Here is a 20,691-nt window from a genome sequence, read left to right on the forward strand (position 1 = left end):
TACTTTCTGTTACAATGGCAAACTAAGTTCTTCACTCGGTTCACCGGGTAGAATTGAAGATGATCACTTAATAGTAATAACATATCAAAGCACACATCCTCATTCTATCTTTTTTTAACAAAATAAATACCTGAGAATTTTAGCTGACAATCAAGCATCCTATCAATTCCAAGAAATAGAGTAAAAAAAAAAGAAAATTAAATTAAAATATTTTCACAGACAAATCTAGAAACTAAGTTCTAAAACAAAAATTAGGACTTACAGCTGTTAAGAAAATCTGTAGCGTGTTGATAAGACATACCCCATAGCTAAGAGTTAAGAACATAGTGAAAAATAAAATTCAGGTAAGAACATTTTTGAACTGTTAAGTAAATACAATTAACTGCTTTAATGAAGCTGTAGTCCTGAAAAGGTACATATAAATTTGGTGTGTTAAATGAGAACCTTTAAAATAATGTAGGAGTTTTGCTATTTAAAGAAATACAATAGGGAAACTGATAGGTAGACTTCTAATCTACTCGATACCATTACACTTTTTCATATAGTAGCATTATACCACTGTTGCAGTCCCAGTAAACGTGGCATGAAGCACCCTGGGTGAGTTCTAAGTAAACGGGAGTAACTGAAAGACTGATCAATTAGTCTTCCATTTACAATGTTTTTTATTAGGAGAAGGTATATTTACTAAAATTCACCTGTAATAAGAATTCTCCTTCTTGCAGACTCAGGCCTTCTCTGAATTTTGTTCTACAGTTTTCCTGAATTCCATTTCTGTCAGCTGGGGAGGCCTGTAATGCAACTGTGGAGAAAAGGAAAAAGCAACGATAGAGTGAGCGATTTCAAAGCGCTATAATGGAAAAGTCTCTATATACCTAACAAAGACACAATTTGAAATACCGGTGTCTACTGCTACTACAACGACTAAGCAAATATTCCTTTGTCAATGAACGGTTTCCAAGTCAATGGACAGATTGCTAAAAATTATTAATTACAAATAAATAATTTATTTAAATTAACAGAAACAACTTCTGATGAGCTCATTATGATTTCTGGCACATAACTTAAGAGTTTTAAAGACCTGCATGGTACCTCTATAACTACGCCTCCCATTTCTCTTTACTCATGAAAATAAATGATTTTCATACTAATATACACTTATCTAAACAGTGAACTAGTAGTGGTGAGGAGAAAGAATCAACCATATGCTTTATTAAGAAATATATTTCCATCAAGTTTAGAATCTTCTTGTCTAACTTTTGGGTAAAAAAGGGATTAGTATTGTTAGCAGAGTCTTGCTAAATTTATAAATCAACTCATGGAGAATTAACATCGTTGTGATTTTGAATCATTCTATCCAAGAACATGCATTTTCTTCCTTTTGTTCATATCTGCATTTTTTTTGTCTCACTAGAATATTTTAAAGTTTCCACAAAAAAAGATTTGTACATTTTTATGTTTATTCCTATGTATTCCATCCTGTAAAATGCCTTCCCCTTCCTAACTGCTTGTGGATTATGGATTGAAGGGGAAGTCTGTTGCCACTGTGGGATGCTTACTTCTGGAGGTAGCATTTTATAATGCTCTCTCTCCTCCCCTCCCATCTCTCTTCTTCATAGTGTGTGTGTGTGTGTGTGTGTGTGTGTGTGTGTGTGTGTGTCTGTGTAGCTTGGGAGGCACCACAGCTGAGGGTACTAATAATAGCTGCTATGTTCTTGGAATTTTTCCAAGCACTCTCAAATATTATCTCATTTAATAGTAGTATCTGGCAGAATTAAGTTCAAATCTTAGCTTTGCCATTTATTAAAATGTGTAGGGTCTTTGAGCCTCTCTGTCCTAATATGTGAACTGGTAATCAAAAACAAACAAACAAAAAAACAATTTTGCAGGGTTATTGTGAAGAGTAATGAGAATATATGTGAAGTTCCTGGCATTCAGCAGCTCAATAGTAATTTAATAAATGGTAAATTATTAGCAGTGTTTCCCAGATCCTATAGATTATCTTGTTATAATATGCAACCTTTTAGATACAATTACAATACAGTATTTCCATTTTTCTGATCTATTTTTAACCTTCAATGTCAAATAAGAGAAATCATTAAGTGAAACTGACTTTGACATTCCTTTTAAGACTCATTTCATTAGATTTTTATTGCACCAAAGATAATCTGGCTTGGCAAAAAACAAGATTTACTAATAACCAGATTTTCTCTCCAGTTGAGCAAAGCCTCACATATAAAACATTTTCACGATGAAGTATATTTTCTGGTAAATCAGTGCATGTGTCACACTGGAATCTTATGCCAAGTTCTTGCTTTTGCAGAACTTGAAACATACCACTTTGAAAGAAGAGGCCAAAAGTTTGGCCTCTGAATGTAACAATTTCAAGAGGCCAAAGAACATATTTCCTTGGGCCAAAAAAATAGGTTGAGGTACATAAATTGATCTAACAGTTAATCAAGACCAAAGGAAATGGTTAATCTTTCTCAATGTAAGTAGAAGAGAAAAAGGCTTTTTTTCCTTTCCTGTTCTGTTGCTGCTTGCTTTCTAATGGTCAAATTTGACTGAGTGCATTAAAACCTCACAATGTCAGGGTTAACTATACTCTCACTTTTCCAAAAGCTCCAGTGCAAGGCACCATTTAAGAGTTACACCAGGGGTGCTTGGGTGGTTCAGTGGGTTGAGCGTCTGACTTCAGCTCAGGTCATGATCTCACCATTTCTGAGTTCAAGCCCCACATCAGGCTCTGTGCTGACAGCTTGGAGCCTGGAACTTGCTTGGGATTCTGTGTCTCCCTCTCTGTCTCCCTCTCTGTCTGCCCCTCCCCCACTTGTGCTCTGTGTCTCTCTCTCTCAAAGGTAAATAAACATTAAAAAAAAAAAGAGTTACACCAAATATCAGTAAGATTTACTGTTAACTTCCGAGCGGTGCTAGTGCTGGATCATAGGGTAGATCTATTATTAATTTTTTGAGGAACCTCCACACTGTTTTCCAGAGTGGCTACACCAGTTTGCATTCTCACCAACAGCGCAAGAGGGTTCCCAGCAATAACACTGCTAGGAATTTAGCCAAGAGATACAGGAGTGCTGATGCATAGGGGCACTTGTACCCCAATGTTTATAGCAGCACTTTCAACAACAGCCAAATTATGGAAAGAGCCTGAATGTCCATCAACTGATGAATGGATAAAGAAATTGTGGGTTATATACACAATGGAATACTACGTGGCAATGAAAAAGAATGAAATATGGCCTTTTGTAGCAACGTAGATTGAACTGGAGAATGTGATGCTAAGTGAAATAAGTCATACAGAGAAAGACAGATACCATATGTTTTCACTCTTATGTGGATCCTGAGAAACTTAACAGAAGACCATGGGGGAGGGGAAGGGAAAAAAAAAAGTTAGAGAGGGAGGGAGCCAAAATATAAGAGACTGTTAAAAACTGAGAATAAACTGAGGGTTGATGGAGGGTGGGGGAGAGGGGAAAATGGGTGATGGGCATTGAAGAGGGCACCTGTTGGGATGAGCAATGGGTGTTGTATGGAAAGCAATTTGACAATAAATTTCATATTAAAGAAAAAAAGGTTTACTGTTAAAAAGAAAACAACAAAACCAAAACCTACACATTGCAAAAAGCAAAGTATGTAATTATAAAAATGGACAGATATTACTAGTATCAAATTTTAAAATGTCTAAATTATCAGGAATCTCTTAAAATTAATTTTCAATTAAAACAACTGGTGTCAGTTCCAACCAGAGCTACTGGACCACTGACACTATTCAACTCAGAACAAGTTACAATTTGTTTCTGGCTTTGTATTAGGGATATTAGCCGATGTAATTAGAAATCAGACTCTGCCCTTAGCTGGGAATAGAAGTTATAGAAATAAAGAACTAAGAATGTCAGAAATGATTAAGTAGCAAAATGGGATTTAATTAAAGTTTTACAGGATCTTGGAAGAAAAAAGAAAACCCTTTTTAAACAACAGGGCTTACAATTCTAAATGTTGGAAGGTTTATGTTTAATACGTGTAACTGCTTAAGTAGGAAAAGTGACAACTACATATTAGGGAAGGATCACTGGAGAGTTCTTCCAAAGATATTTCTGTTGCTCTTAGGTTTAAGGTTAATAACTAGTTAATAACTAGTTAATAAGGCTAATAAGGATTTAAATAAATACTGTGCAAAGATGAGTCCAGGAAAGATGCATTCCCTTCGCATTCTCGTTTTACAAATATACTAATGTGACTTTTTAGAGATCTTACTTTACGTCTGGGCCTCCAGTCCCAAACTATGCCCCTCCATGAAGTTTGTCCTCTGTTTCCTGACCTCATACCTACCACCTCTCCCTTCTTAAAACTGCTTGAGCTACTTTAATACTAGTCATTTTCATGTATGCATTTCTCCCCTTGATTAGAAAGCCACAGAAGAGTGAGATGACTTGGGGTACTGGCACCAGTGTACTTCCTACCATCGAAGTGGCCTAAAATAATTTCCTTAGTAATAAGATGTGATACATAACTGAGCACACACTGTATGCCAAGCAGTTTCCATACACTAGATCTTATCAGTCTTCCAAACAGTATCCTGGGAGATGGGTATTATTTTGTCCTTTCAATGAATCTGAGACTTAGAGAGGTTAGGAAACCGTCTCCAGGTCAGAGGGCTTAAAGCACTGAAGTCTAGATCAAACCCAGGTAGCCTACTCGTGCAAGCTATTATTAACCACATGCTGGACTCCTCACCTACGCCAACCACCTGTGACCTTTAGTGTCTTCATCTTTAAGTGAGGACAAGGATACTTCTGGAGACAAATTCTTGTTAGGGCTAAAGCAAGATGTGGAGTATCTAAGTAATACCTAGAATCACAATTTACAGCCCAGGATTGAGATACTTGAGATAATGGGCTATATGTTGAGTTGATATACCCTCAAATCATTATGAAAATCGACACTGAAAATGCACATCAGGGGGGCACCTAGGTGGTTCAGTCGGTTAAGCATCTGACTCTTGGTTTCAGCTCAGGTCATAATCTCGAGATTTCGTGAGTTCAAGCCTCACGTCAGGCTCTGCACTGGCAGTATGGAGTCTGCTTAGGATTCTCTCTCTCCTTCTTTCTGCCCCTCCACCACTCATACTGTCTCTCAAAATAAATAAACTTAAAAAAATTTTTTTCATGCACACCAGAGATAACTGAGCATATTTTCATTTCTAAACAGGGAGTATTAATGAATATCATCTATTAGGACTGCTATGATGCCTATACATTATAGATTTGAAAGCACTTCACAATGATGAATTGTTATAAAAGTTATATGAAGAATCAGATGCATAGGACACTTACACATTACATCACTGGAATGAAATATACAATATTTCACAGAAACAAAATGTAGCATCTGAAAGTAAGTCACAGCCAATTCTGTTACATGAGAAGCGTTTGCTATAATAAACAGACACTTGTTAAAATCCTCCCCATCTGCAAGAATACACTTTCTAAAATATAAAGATGTGACTTTGAACAGTCTGAGGAATATTAAGATTTTATAGCATCAAAATATTTCACCTAATTCTTCATTGAGAAGTCACTGAAGCCATTATACAAGAATTTAATCTAATGGATGAATGAATCTAGAGGGTAAATATCATCGGAGCATTATCAAATGGTCATTTAAACAAGCGATTCAAGTCTTAACTCCCACGTGTATTTAACCATATCCATTTCCTATATGACACCTTCCTTCCTTATACATCTAAGCTTGGATTTCCATTTCTCCTATAAACTAAATATTTCCTCTTTGAAAGCATGCTCTGAAGTGTTCAACAGAGAAATTCATGAGGAAGAAATATTGCATATGGTAAATTATATTTTGTAGGCTACTGTATTTGTAATTAAACAGAAAGATGACATGGTAAGTATCTTGCCAGGAAAAAGCATAAGATTTTTAAATCTCTACTTATTGATTTAAATTCAATTTATTTTACAATAATTATTATCCCCTTTATTACTTCTGGCAGAAAAAGTTAAATTCCATTTGCACACTGATATAAGCATAAGACAGAGCAAAGCTATCACTATAAAATTCAACCACATAAACTTCTATAAATTAGGAAGAGTTAAGTAATGCAGTAATTCTTAAATATAAACAAAACATTCCTAGTTTAGTCCAATATGGATAAGTATTTATAAATAATTTCCAAATAATATATTAACTGTACCTAAGGAGAGCTTCTTCTACATACTTTGGGGTAAAAGAAATATTTCAACTCTAAGTTTTTGTTTGTAAATGAAGTGTTCTTCTTTTGAGGGAAAGAAGGAAGAAACTGAAATTCCAGAAAACTATTCTACATGCTGAGTTCCTAGGACACAAAGACTAGGTCTATATAGTTTACACCATACTTTCCACTATGATATTGACAGATTTTTTTTTCTACCTAGAAATTTCTAATCACCAAAGGCAGAAAAAAGGAAATTCAGGTTTTGAAAATGCAAATGTATGCTTCTATCTTTAAGAATGAATGTAGGTTGCATGACTGGTAGTCTATCTTTTTAGCCAACCTAAAACACATTATTTTAAAGCCAAGTAAGTCCTTAAAAGTTAGACCTATTCCTGCTCTCAATTAAGTGGAAATTGACTAGATGTTATTTAACGTTTCCCCAGTTTTCCATTTAGTGATAATCAATTCTACTGTAACTGTGTTAGGGCCCTGAGGTCATGGAACCAATAAGAGCAGTTAGTTTACCTTTGTGGTGGGGAACGAGTTGCACTGAGCGTTTTACATATTCAAGACTGGAATTCAAACTGCATTCCAAGTAGCAGAATTTAACCAATTAAAGCAGTGATTCTCAAACGTTCATAGACAGTACAATTACTTATAAGGCTACGGCTATTAAAAGACACTGCGGGACCTCACCCTCTAAAATTTCTGATTTAGGAGATCTAGGATGGGGCCTTATAGTTTGCGTTGCTAACAAGTTCCCAAGTGATGCTGGGACCAGGTGCCACATTTTGAGAACCAGTGACTCTAGAAATTCACAAACTTTTAAATGTTCTGAATCTCATTCTCTTATTTTTTTTTAAATTATTATTCCTCTGCTTAAAGAGTGCTTTCATTAATATGAATGTCTTCAGTAAATGACTCATTGCCACTTTTATAAAGATCAAAACAGAAGCACATAATTTAGGACTAAAATATAAAGCAGTAACAAAAAATTCTGTATATATACAAATACAGCAAGTAGCACATAGCCCACAGTGTATTCCTCACCAAAGCAAGCCATGTCACTTTTCCCTGAACAAAGTGTCTAGATTTCAGTGTGTGCCACTTCTGAAGAGTAAACAATATGGGGAAATAAATAATTACATATTATGCTTAAACGCTAAAAATTTACTAGCAAATTTCTATCTCTAAATCAAAATATAAAATTAACTCAAGAGATTGTCAGAGAATATTAACGCCAGGTCTGAAAGGCCTCTATGCATATCCAACAATGACAATAAAATTGCCCATTAAAAGAACTAAAATATCAGTGTTCTGTAATTAATAATTATAATTTATATAAAATTTTAGTTGTAAAATTTACTTCATACAGCTCATACTTTTAGGATAAATCCACCACAAACTTAGCACATGAGGGAGGCAAACATTCTTATTGTCCATGCTGAGACGATGAAGGCTCTGGGCAACAGTGAGGTTAAAGGTCTTATCTAAGGCCAAAGGCTTAGCCTCTATGTCTCCTGCCTGCCAGTGCTTTTGTTCCGTGACAATCTGCCTCTGCCATCCTAAGATAAAGAGACAGGAGGCTGACTCCATAACAGAGAGACCAGACTTAATGACACTAGACACAATTAACACTCCAGTTGACAACAATATCTGTAAAAGTGACCATAAGAGGCACGCCACATCATATGAGAAAATTTAAGGCTAGAAGAAAGCAAAATAATTTAATACAATTTTAGGTTAGATTGATTCGAAGTGACTTGCTTGTTTCCCTTCCCAACCTCTACGGCAAGCACCTGAATGGCTTTCTGGCTTCTATGGACAGTCAGGGGCCAGAAATGATCTCCTGCAGTAATGTAATTTTTCTCTCTGGACTCTGATGTCATTTTAGTTTACACTTTCATGTGCAATTTTCTTTTGAGCCTCTAAGAACTTGAAATAGCAAAAGAAGGTATCTTTTTTTTTTTTCATGGATATACATCTTCAAATTTACATCCAAGATAGTTAGTATATAATGCTGTAATGATTTCAGGAGTAGAATCCGGGGATTCGTCCCCTACATATAACATCCAGTATCCTCCTTAATGCTCCTCCCATTTAGCCCATCCCACCACCCACAACCTCTCCACCAACCCTCAGTTTGTTCTCTATATTTAAGTTTCTTATGTTTTGTCCCCCTCTGTTTTTATATTAGTTTTGCTTCCCTTCCCTTATGTTCATCTGTTTTATATCTTAAATTCCGCATATGAGTGAAGTCATATGATATTTGTCTTTCTCTGACACTTCTCTAATCTCGCTTAGCATAATACACTCTAGTTCCATCCACCTTGTTGCAAAAGGCAAGATTTCATTCTTTTTGACTGCCAAGTAATACATCCAAATGAAGGCATCTTTAAGCAAAGTCTCACCTCAGCACAGTTTCATACTCCATGTACACACAGATTTGCTCTCTCATCTCTGGTATTTTCCGTCTTATTCTATATGCTCTCCTCTGGAATATTTTATTCACTTTCATGGTTTAAAATATTATTTCAACTGTATTATAATGATTCCAAAATCTAAATCACCAGCTATTGAACAAACAAGAATTTGAGCTATGGGGTGCCTGGGTGGCTCAGTCAGTTAAGTGTCTGACTTTGGCTCAGGTCATAACTTCACGGTTTGTGGGTTCGAGCCCTGCATCAGGCTCTGTGCTGACAGCTGGGAGCAGCGAGCCTGGAGCCTGCTTCGGATTCTGTGTCTCCCTCTCTCTCTGCCCCTCCTCCACTCATGTTCTGTGTTTGTCTCTCAAAAATGAATAAATGTTAAAAACTTTTTTAAAAAATGGTTGATCAAAAAGTAGAAAAGCTGTAAAAGCATGATTTCAAAATATGACATAAATATGATTACTAACTAAAAATGATTAATGGTAGTGTCACTATATTTCAGGCCTTAAAGCGATTAATTAATGTAACTATATCAGGCCTTAAAGCGATTAATTTTCTACTATACGTAAATACAATTTCTAAAACACTACAACAAGATGATGCTGTAGATTTGCATTAACCAGATCACACACACACACAAAAATCAAATTAACACACACAAAAAATATCTAATTAACTACAGACATTTAAAATCTTTATTTGGGGGAAAAAAGGAAAAATTGCAAGTTGGAGGGCTTTAATATTACCCCAATGGGTGTGCCCGGGTGCCTCAGTAGGTTATGCGTCTGACTTCAGCTCAGGTCATGATCTCATGATTCGTGGGTTTGAGCCCCACATCCGGCTCTGTGCTGGCAGCTCGGAGCCTGGAGCCTGCTTCAGATTCTGTGTCTCCCTCTCTCTCTGCCCTTCCCCTGCTCATGTTCTGTCTCTCTCTCTCAAAAATAAAATAAACATTAAAAAACTGTTTTTAATATTACCCCAATGGTAATCTTCCTAAAAAAAAAAAAAAAAAAAAAAAAAGCTAAACGCATCAATTTATGACCACCTGGACCTGCTCATGGCCAAGCAGTTAAGGATCCTACAGACATATAACGCTAAGTATGATCAAAGAGAAAACCCATTTAAAAAGCAGTAAATTTACAAGAGGGAAAAAAGCAAAACATAATAAAAGATATAGCAAGTTCAGGTTCAGTCTGAATCTTTAATATGCACTTGTTGTCTTTTTTGAAAATACCTATCAAAGCAAATGAATACTCACTGATGAAAGTATCCTATATAAAATATCATAAAATGTTAAATTTATTCACAGAATCTAATGAATCTTGTAAGTTACAACATCTGAAGAAAAGAGAAAGTATATTCCTTATCCAAAGAGATCATATTATTAAATGTAAGAGCCAGGATTTAATACAACTTCAACTGGACTCAATAAAAATATTCTACTATTCCTTTTATTTGTCCCTGTTTCAGTTTACATCGATTAGATTATAGAAAGTCCATACATTAAACTTTAAAAGAACCTTTACATTTTTAAATCTTTACATTTTATAGCTTTAATTATGTAGCTATCATGAATGTTATAATTAGTTTCACGTTTAGAATATGAATTCTGGAAAAAAATATATAGTTCAATTATAGTAAGGTAGATAACACCACACATAAGTGAAACTGAATCCTATAGGATGATTTCAAACGTGCTCATCATTTACGCAAACAAACCTACCATAGAACTTTCTGGAATTAAGAAATCACATTTGCTGTGGTACCACATTGCTGAAACTTTTGCAAACTACTTGCTATACAGTAACTTCAAAATTATATAATGTAGATGAAATTAGCATACAAATCCCATGAATGAAAAGCACACATATAATAAAACCCTTAAACTTTATAAAATTTCAACCCCTGAAAGGGCTTTTTATTTAATTCATTTCTCTGTCTGTTCAAGCTCATTCTCTGCACATGTTTCTCAAGACAGCGTTCTGGGTTACTCAGACCCCAAAACAGGATTGAAATCCAGAGAAACACACAAGCTCAAGATGAATAAACACAATAGCTCTCTTTTGAAAACCTAATGAACTGGAAATGAACTGTTAACTAAAGACAAAAGGAAGACCAAGAAAAGAGCACGGGCAATTTTTTAATTTAAAATAAAGTCAACAAAGATCCATATTCGACAATGAGGTTGACTAAATGTTAGATCACCACATCATGTAAGTTAACTATTGTTATCCTCCCCTCTTAGAGCATTTTTTAGACTTCATGAATTTAGAACATTCCACTATGTAAATAATACTACACTTTATAAAATGGTGATTATTTTAAGTACATGTAATGGTTCAGAATGATTTTCCCCTATGTTACTTAGTTTTTAAAATAACCAGAAACCACTCCCTATAATAGCTGCCTATGCAGGAGTTGGGAATTAGATCTCAGGTCCTCAAACTTGTCAGGCTTACTGAAACCTAGACAAAATCATCTCTTTCTTGTGTTTAAGTTTTCCTTTCCACAGGTTAAATTTACGTATCTCAATTATAAAGATGTCACAAAATATAACCCATGACATATATAATGGAGTATGTAAAAGACTTCACAGTTAATAATTATATTTTAATGGTGTAATATATACTATGAATATTTTATTGACATAATACTACATGCCACTGATCCGTACTATTGCCTCACTGAAAGAAAACTTTTCTGCCTTTTCTACCTCATTAGATACTTGTGCCTCAGCAGACATATGAATTGTAATTTTGGGAATGCTGTCCAAAAGTAAAGTAATTTAAATGCAACACTGACATAATAATGAATATTTTAAAAAGAGACAATGAAATCTAACTCAAATTTTTAGATGCTACAATTACTCTTACCAAGAATATGACATTACCATACTGATTCCAATCAGTCAACAAAGCCAATGTCCACTGTTAGACTTGGAACTAATAGACACAATACAAGAGGAAACAAGCCTTTCCCTTAATACCACCCAATTTTAAAGGCTGGGTTATAACCACCCAAATCCTAGTCTCCCTGAATAAACTATTACTGGTCACAGTCAGTAAATTATTTAAACTTCTTAGATATTTTCCCTCTCAGAGGTAACATGATATTTGAGTTTAATACTCATTTTGTAACTTGGGATTTCCTTTTATGCTCCTCTTTTCTTTTTAATTAAAAAAGTATAGTTTAATCTTAACATTCTAGAATTTGGTGAAAAAGTTTAAATATAATGTTAAAGACTTCAGTCTTCCATTCTGTATTTCCAGGACCTAAGTCCACACTGACTTGTCGGGTCACAGCTCTATGTGATCCTATAACTGTCCTCAGGCTCCCCTCTGGTCTGATTTAATTTGCCTTGACAGGCAAAAATGGCACTTTACTGTGTTTAATCACCAACATCAGAAAACATCAATTTTGGATTGTGGGTATTTTTTTCTTTTTTTCAATATTTATTTATGTTTATTTGAGAGAGAGTGTGTGTGCACAGTCAGTGGGGAGGAGCAGAGAGAGAGGGAGAGAGAGAATCTGCTGTTAGCAGATGCCCAATGCAGGTTTTGATCCCAGGAACTGCAAGATCATGACTTGAGCCAAAATCAAAAGTCAGACGCTTAACCAACTGAGCCACTCAGGCGCCCCTGGGTATTAATTTTCTAAAGACAGAAAAGACTCTACAAAGAAACTTCAAAGATACATAATTTAGAGGAGTCTTTATAAAAAGAAACAGGCACAGAAAAATAAAAGAGAACCCAGAAGAGCAATGTTACTGAGGAAACTGAATAGAACTTCAACAGCTTTTACTATTTTAATCTATCATTATTAATATATTGTTATTAATCCTTAAAATAGGTCTATGTGTGTCCATTGTGCATAAATTAAAAATAAAGTATCACCTTATTCTTATCAAATTTACAAAAGGGAGTGGTTTTTTTTTAAATACTTAGCTCTATTTGCACATTCCGTCTACACTAATAAAAATTTTTTTAAGTCCCAAGACTGCCAGACTGCCGGCAGGTACAAAAGGAGCATCCAACAAAGAAGCAAAGAACCAGCGAATCAGGAACAATACTCATAAAGAGAAGGCAAAGGAGCAGAGAGACAGGCAAGGAATGCAAAGGGAAGTACTGATTGGAGAAGGATACAGTTGATACTAGTTCATCCTAAAAAGATGTATGTAGCTTTCACATTTGCATCTTTAAATTCTTGTACACACTTCACTGTATGACCCAGCCAATCAGAGACCATGTAAAAAAATTTACTGCTACAATTCCATAAAATATTTCTCATATTTGCATATTTATAGATAGAAAATAAAATAACCGATAGAACCAAAAACTGTAATTGGCTACTAGCAGAGAGAGTATCTGGCAAAAGCAAAATATTAACATCTGAAACTAAGTCCCACAACTGTACATTTAAATCCATAATCTAAAATTTCAACATGAAATTTACATTGTTTTTCAGATATAAGTTAGTGAAACTGAGTTAATGAATATTTACTGAATGCCTACTATGGGACGGACATTGTTCTAAGTGTGTTAAGGTACAATAGTACACATAATACCCTCAAGGAGTTTCCATCCTAGTTAGTGAAACAGGCGATATATAGGAATTTTAAGTGCACCAGAAAAACCAAAGCACTATAATATAGAAATGAAAATGTTTGTAATGATTACTTCATTTGTGGCATAAACAGAATACAAACTGAAAAATAATTGTCTGAGCTTTATTTTCTAGAATATAGTTTACAAGTTTTCAGGGATTCAGTATTCAAAGATTCCCTCAATTATTTCTTCAGTTCAAACCAAAATAACTAACAAAACTTCTAATCTTCTTACTTCCTTTGAAATATTCCCTAAGTAGTGCATTATAAATACTGAATAGGTACATTTTTAAAGGATTTCACATACTATATTTGTCACAGTTGCTGAAACACTAGACCTGGAGCTATTAGAGAGCAGAAATCTTTTTCTACCTTTTTCTTTTTTGTGAATTCAGCACCTGCACAGGGTTTAGAATAAAGTGCAATCCTGAATTACAAATGTATTATATAATAATTTTAATCTACTAGTGTCAAAGAAAGTGCTAACTTTATCATACTTGAAAAATAAATATTTTGTTCAAAGTTGTATTTCAGAATGTTTTGATCAATTAGAAATGGATAAATAGTAGTGTACTTAAATCCTAAGTGCTGCTTTTCAGACAGAGCAGTATTAGAGTCATGGCTCCAAAGTTTAAGAAGATCCACCCAAGCTGGATTATTTAAACTTGCAATAAATAGATGTATTTTCTTGGAAAAATATCTATTGTTACAGTAAAACTTGAGTTTCCTTTTTAACAAGATTGTATGATTACTCGTTTATATTGTTCTTTCCGCAGGAATCACACACCCCCTGTTTGCATCCTGTTATTCACTTAGAGCTTCCCTTCACTTCGCTATACTGTTTTCCCTAGTAGGAGAGTGGTTTTACTGCACATTAGAATCCTAAACTGTCCGCATGCTCCAAGTCTCCTGGTTTGTAGCATTTAGCATTTGTTCAGATCTTAAACATTACCTTGAAAAATGAATTGTCTGTGTCCTTTCAAAATATTGAATTGCCATCCTACATCACTGGAGGCCTGGAAAAGACTGGAATCTTTTCTACTGATTGTATCTCTCAGTTTCCATCTAATTCCGTGAACAACTTAAGAAACTACTTACGGTATACATTCCACTAAAACCTAAGCAAACACATTTATATTCTTCTTAAAATTTTGTACATTTGGATTTGTTTTTCTGAAGGCAAAGAGAAAATTTTTGAAGTAATTCAGGCGTAATCAAAACCAAGTTAAATCAATGCCTCAGACTCATCTAGGATCCATAATAAAAATACAGATTCCTTGGTTCTACACTGAAGCCACTCAGAATCAGCAATAAGAGGGGCATGCCCTAGAGTGTGCCTTTTAGTAACCTTTCCAGGTTATTCTGATACACACTGAAGTTTAAAAACTGTAATGCAAAGGACCTAAAATTAAAGGTAATGTAACTGATGAAGGAATGATGAAGGATAATAAGATCCTATTGTTAAATACACTGAACCAGAATGAAAAATTAACTCATTAATGAAGAGCTAAGAAAATAACTGTTAATATGTAAGATCTCCAAAAGGAGCCCAGCTATGCTATAATAACATTCTTTGTAAGGTAGGTTTGAAATCTACCTTACTTGTGGTATTCAACAGGACACATGTGTCTCATGAAAAAAATATATCTATCTATATAAATTTATACATTAAACATACATATATTACTTTAATTAGCATATGTGTGTGTGCATAGATATAAACACACACACTGCCTAGAAAACGGTAATTATGTTAGCGCTTAAATGGTACCTGGCTACTTGCTAAGTAGGTTCAATGCTAACCCACTATTTCTTTTCTTTTAATTTTTTTTTGAGAGAGAAAGGGAGAATCAGTGTGTAGAAGGGGCAGAGAAAGGGAGAGGGAGAGGGAGAGGGAGAGGGAGAGGGAGAGGGAGAGGGAGAGGGAGAGGGAGAGGGAGAGGGAGGGAGAGAGGGAGAGAGGCAGAGAGGCAGAGAGGGAGAGAGAAAGAAAGAGAGAGAATCCCAAGCAGGCTCTGCACCTTCAGCACAGACCCCGATTCAGAGCTCAAACTGACGAACCGTGAGATCATGACCTGAGCTGAGATTGGTCCAATGCTTAACTGACTGAGCAACCCAAGAGCCCCTTACCCACTACTTCTAAACAGGGCACAATCTATACATTTTTTCTTTTTTTTCTTTTTTTTCAGTGTATTTATTTATTTTGAGAGAGAGAGAGAGAGAGAGACAGAGAGAGAGGGAGAGGGGGCACTTGTGCTCACACATGCACAAATGAGTGGGGGAGAGGGAGAGAGGGAGAGGGGGAGAGGGAGAGAGGGAGAGGGGGAGAGGGAGAGAGACAGAGACAGAGACAGAGACAGAGAGAGAGAATCCCAAGCAGGCTCTATGCTTAAAGGGCAGAGCCCTACATGGGGCTTAATCCCAGGAACGGTGAGATCATAACCTTAGCGGTAATCTAGAGGCAGATGCTTAACTGAGCCACCCAGTTGCCCCTTTTCTCTTTTTAACATTTATAGTTTGATTTCCTATCATATAGGAGCAAGAAACAAAAAGGCAAAAATGACTAACATCAATGCATCTTTACCAAAGTCAAGGAATAACATCTCTCTGGTTTCTAGTCAGTCAACTTTCTAAGGGCAGAAACCAGATCCTGTTTGTCATAGAACCCCTTGCCACAAGGTCAAGCAGTAAGCACTGCATGTGAACTAATGCTGAGGATTAGGACAGCTATTCCACAAAGCTGGGAGTGGTTACAGTCTATGATAGGGGCTCCCAAACTTCCACATACATCCAGCCCCACCACTCTACCAGAGTTTTATTCTGCAGGTCTAGGGTGGGCCCAAGATCTGGCATTTGTAACAAGTTCCCAGGTGACACTACTGCTGCTTATCTGGGGACTACGCTTTGAGAACCACAGATCAGGGGAAAGTCCTCAGGACTGTGCTATATAAATGGTTCCCAGAAAAGAGAAGTAATTGGAAGATGGTTAGGAAAAACAACACAGGGCATCCAGAAACCAGGGTTCTAGTTCCACCTCTATCAAAGAATTACTGTTTAGTTGATAAACATAAACACACACACACACACACACACACCGAATCCCACATAACCCATCCTAGAGATGAAGGATCTGGTGTAACGGAAAATTCAAAGACTTTATAGATAAGAAACAATTTTAAGTGTCTACTATGAACCTTTAAACATATAATCTGACCTGAAATGATTATCCTCATAATCAGTGTGCATTGCTCAAATCACAACTGTTAAACTACATAGTTTTTATCCAAAATAAAGATCATACACAGCAAGCAAATAAAAAAATGCCCAGACTAAACACAGCAAACCATTTAAATATAAACCTGCAGGGAAATAACTGTTTTCCAATATTCTAAACACATATTATAAATTCAAGTATCTGTAGATGGGTCTAGGGCAGCAGCAGCAGCAGCATCTGAGATCCTGTGAGAAATGCAAAATCTTGGCCCGCTTGGGTGGCTCAGTCGGTTAAGGGTCTGACTTCGGCTCAGGTCATGATCTTACAGCTTGTGAGTTTGAGCCCCACATCGGGCTCTATGCTCACAGCTCAGAGCCTGGAGTCTGCTTCAGATGCTGTGTCCCTTATCTCTCTCTGCCCTCCCCCACTGGTGTTCTGTCTCACTTCTGTCTCTCAAACGAAATAAATGTTAAAAAAAATGCAAAATCTCTGACTACCACCTAAACCTACTAAATAAGAACTCCCATCTTAGCAAGATCCCTATGTGATTTGTAGATACTCAAAGTTTGAGAAGCACTGACTAGGGCACTCAGATTTTATCACTAATTCTTTACTACTATTTGTTAAATAGCATGATATATTTAAAAGAATCAACATTTCCCAAAAAAAAATCTATTTCTGACATATAAACAGATAAAAAGAGAAACTGAGGAATTATTTTACATAAGAATATACAATGAAACTTTATTTTCCAACAAAAATTTCCAATAAAATACTTAATTGCTATGAAATCATATATGATTAGAAAGTAACTTCATGGCTGAGTAAACTGAGGTATAGGGATGCTAAATGGTTTGGTTAAAATCAAATAGTTTATCATGGCACAATGAGATTGGAATCCAATTCTGACTCCTGTAATGTAATACTTCTTCTGGTGGAATAAAATTATTTACATTTTCCTGGAGTAAACACACGGTTAATATATAGTAGTAGAAGTGTACATAATTTTTTTAAAGAATAAATATCTACCCAAACATACTGAAGGAAATAAGCAAAAATATGTCATAGTATATGTGTTTTATTCCCTTCATTGAGAGAATGGGGGGGGGGGGGACACAGACTTTAAAAAATTGCATTGGAAGGAGTAGTGGAACTGGAAACTATATGGACATAACTTTCAAACCTATGATTTTCACAGAATGACACTACAAATCAGGCAAGTGGAAGCATCTTTCTGATGAATGAACCTGGAACACGTATTTTTAGAAATACTACAAGTTTGGCTCTGCTACTTAAATTTTAATATATAGCAATAAACAAAACTTCTTCTTACCATCAAAGAAGCTCTTGGCTCTTAGGTAACTGACACTGAGCCTGAGAACTGAAAGTTTGTCCAGCTTATTAATAACATCTTGTGGAAAAGGCAGCAGGCTAGCCAAACGGTCCAACTCTGTATTAAGCCGGTCTCTATGTCGCTTGGAAGGATTGGACTTGATTCCTTCAGGTGGGATTGGCTTGACACTGAAAAACAAACAAAATACCACAAAATAAGATAGATAAAGTAAAAATTTCTATTGCATTATAGCTCTTCAGGTATTTCTCTAATGAAACACACACCAAAAAGTCTACTCAAGTTTACGTAAATCCCTTCAAAAGGCTCCTTTGTATCGTAATTAAGAAAAACAAAAAAAAAATTGGTAAAATTCCTCATAATGTTTTATTAAAAGCTTATGAACTCAAGAAAATGCTGAGTGCATCTTATATACTTCATACTTCCTTCACTTCATACATTTGTGGTACAGTGATTCCCAGTAACAAATCCAGTAGGATTATTTTTTCAAACCCAGACACTGTTCCAGAAAGAAATGAAAAAGAAATCTGCAATTAATTATGTGAAGATTATGCTTCCTTTGCTATCTTCCTCAAGAAGCATCTTGGCATCATTTATGATGTAGATAAATAGGAGCTACCCTAATCACCCCAGCTTCCTATATTTAACACTTTCATCCTGTCAGTGACAACTATTCAAAGTCCTTCTGGCACCTCTATATGGTCATCTAGGCATTTAATGGGGTCCTCCAATATTTAAAAAAAAAATTGGCTTTGGTTATTTATATTTGCTGAGTGACAGATATTAGAGGTTAACTGTAATTCCTTGCAAATTTTGCATTTAGGGCTGGTCAATAATTCTACTTAATTATTAGCTTTCATAGCTTATGTCTTAGAAAATTTAATGAATCCCCAACATGTAGCATGATTTTCATCTGAGAGAAAAGATATTTATAGTTAAGAGTAGAACCTGAGTTCAGATATGAGAAACTGCATAACTTCACAGAAAGGTCTTAGCCAGGATTTCACAGCAGAAATTCATTATTTAAAATGAACTGACAGATCATCACACACACAATGAAATATAGACAAGATATTAAAAAAAAAAAACAAAAACAAAGATCATGCCTCTTCACCTTTCCATTTGCCAGAAAAATAAAATCTTATGCAGGGCATTCTTACAACAAAGACATTTCCCTCCAGCCTTTATTGAGAAGACAAAGGCATTTTTGATAATTCAAATGATGGCATCTTCAAAAGTAGAAACTGGCCTGAATATAGTGCTGATTTAATCAAAATATTTCTAGATACTTTATGTTTTCAATGTTGTATGTGGAGAAGTAATACTTTATTTAAAAATTAATAAAAAGTCAATAAAGGGGCACCTGGGTGGCTCAGTCAGTTAAGCATCTGACTTCGGCTCAGGTCACAATCTCATGGTTCACGTGTTCAAGCCCTGTGTTGGGCTCTGTGCTGACAGGTGGGAGCCTGGAGCCTGCTTCGGATTCTGTGTCTCCCTCTCCCTCTGCCCCTCCCCCACTCACTCACTGTCTCTCTCCCTCTCTCTCTCTCTCTCTCAGAGATTCTCATTCTCTTTCTCTCTCAGAAATTAATAAATATTAAAAAATCTTTTTATAAAGTCAATAAAAATTTTAATGTTTGTTATATATTGTTCCCAACAAGTAATTTCTTCAGAACTTATCTATTTCTGTTTTTATTACAGCTCATGTTATTTATTTATTTTTTTAATGTTTTACTTTTTAACATTTATTTATTTTTGGGACAGAGAGAGACAGAGCATGAACGGGGGAGGGGCAGAGAGAGAGGGAGACACAGAATCGGAAACAGGCTCCAGGCTCTGAGCCATCAGCCCAGAGCCCGACGCGGGGCTCGAACTCACGGAACGCGAGATAGTGACCTGGCTGAAGTCGGACGCTTAACCGACTGCGCCACCCAGGCGCCCCAAATGTTTTACTTTTTAAAGCAGAGAGAGACAGAGCATAAGTGGGGATAGGGCAGAGACAGAGGGAGAAACAGAATCCGAAGCAGGCTCCAGGCTCTGAGCTGTTAGCACAGAGCCCAACGCGGGGCTTGAACTCACGAACTGAGATCATGACCTGAGCCGAAGTCGGACGCTTAACCAACTGAGCCACCCAGGCGCCCCCAGTTCATGTTATTTCTACAAAAGTAAGAATTAATAAATTGATAAAGTATATGGCATACATACAAAATAAATCAGGTACTTTCTCCAGACTGTGTAATTGCATACTTAACAGAAACAGATGATTCTTTCTCTATTTTTCCTTAATCATACTGCATTTGTAATCAAATTCAAGTCATCTCTAAATTTCTTCAATTAATCAAATGATTTTCAAAAGTTACCTATAATGCATGTCTACCTCCCTGAATAATTCTCTGATTAATCTCTTATCGACACAAATATTTACTTGCAGTTATCATGTCCTGGATAGTCTAGGAAAACATTCCTCTCCTACATATTCAAAAAGTGTTATGGGAGCAAAGTATGTGAGCAACTAACTACTTGAATTAAGATCTTTATAGACAAGGTAGTATCTGATATGGACCTTTAAAGATGAACGGGATTTCAGGAGGAGGCAGGGCTGAGAAACGGTGGCCTGTGAAAAGTCCCCTGTGCGGAGTGTGAAGCATAGAGTACAAGAGAGAGGAGAAAGGGGAAAGTGGTTGTGGCCACATTCATGCAACAAATAGTAACCACCTACCATGGGCAAGGCACAGAAGACTCAGCAGTGAACTATATTACATGTACTAATGTTCCTGTTCTCATGAAACTTACATTCCAGTGGCAGGAAACATAAATAACTAGTTGAGTGAATAAATAAACATATAACTTTCAGAGCTGCTAAGTGTTAAAAAGAAA

At 35.9% G+C, this 20,691-nt stretch overlaps 1 protein-coding gene across 1 annotated transcript in view; it reads right to left on the minus strand.

The window, feature by feature from the left end:
• Positions 1-20,691, minus strand: part of AHR (aryl hydrocarbon receptor) — a 53,733-nt gene that overhangs the window by 23,655 nt on the left and 9,387 nt on the right. The window contains exons 2-3 of the mRNA XM_027072007.2: positions 17,797-17,984; positions 696-799 (exon numbers count right to left, since the gene is read on the minus strand). Coding sequence (XP_026927808.1) covers positions 696-799; positions 17,797-17,984 — 292 coding nt within the window. The remainder of the gene's footprint in view (positions 1-695; positions 800-17,796; positions 17,985-20,691) is intronic.

Source organism: Acinonyx jubatus, chromosome A2, assembly GCF_027475565.1.
Source record: "Acinonyx jubatus isolate Ajub_Pintada_27869175 chromosome A2, VMU_Ajub_asm_v1.0, whole genome shotgun sequence".
Classification (NCBI taxonomy): Eukaryota; Metazoa; Chordata; class Mammalia; order Carnivora; family Felidae; genus Acinonyx; species Acinonyx jubatus.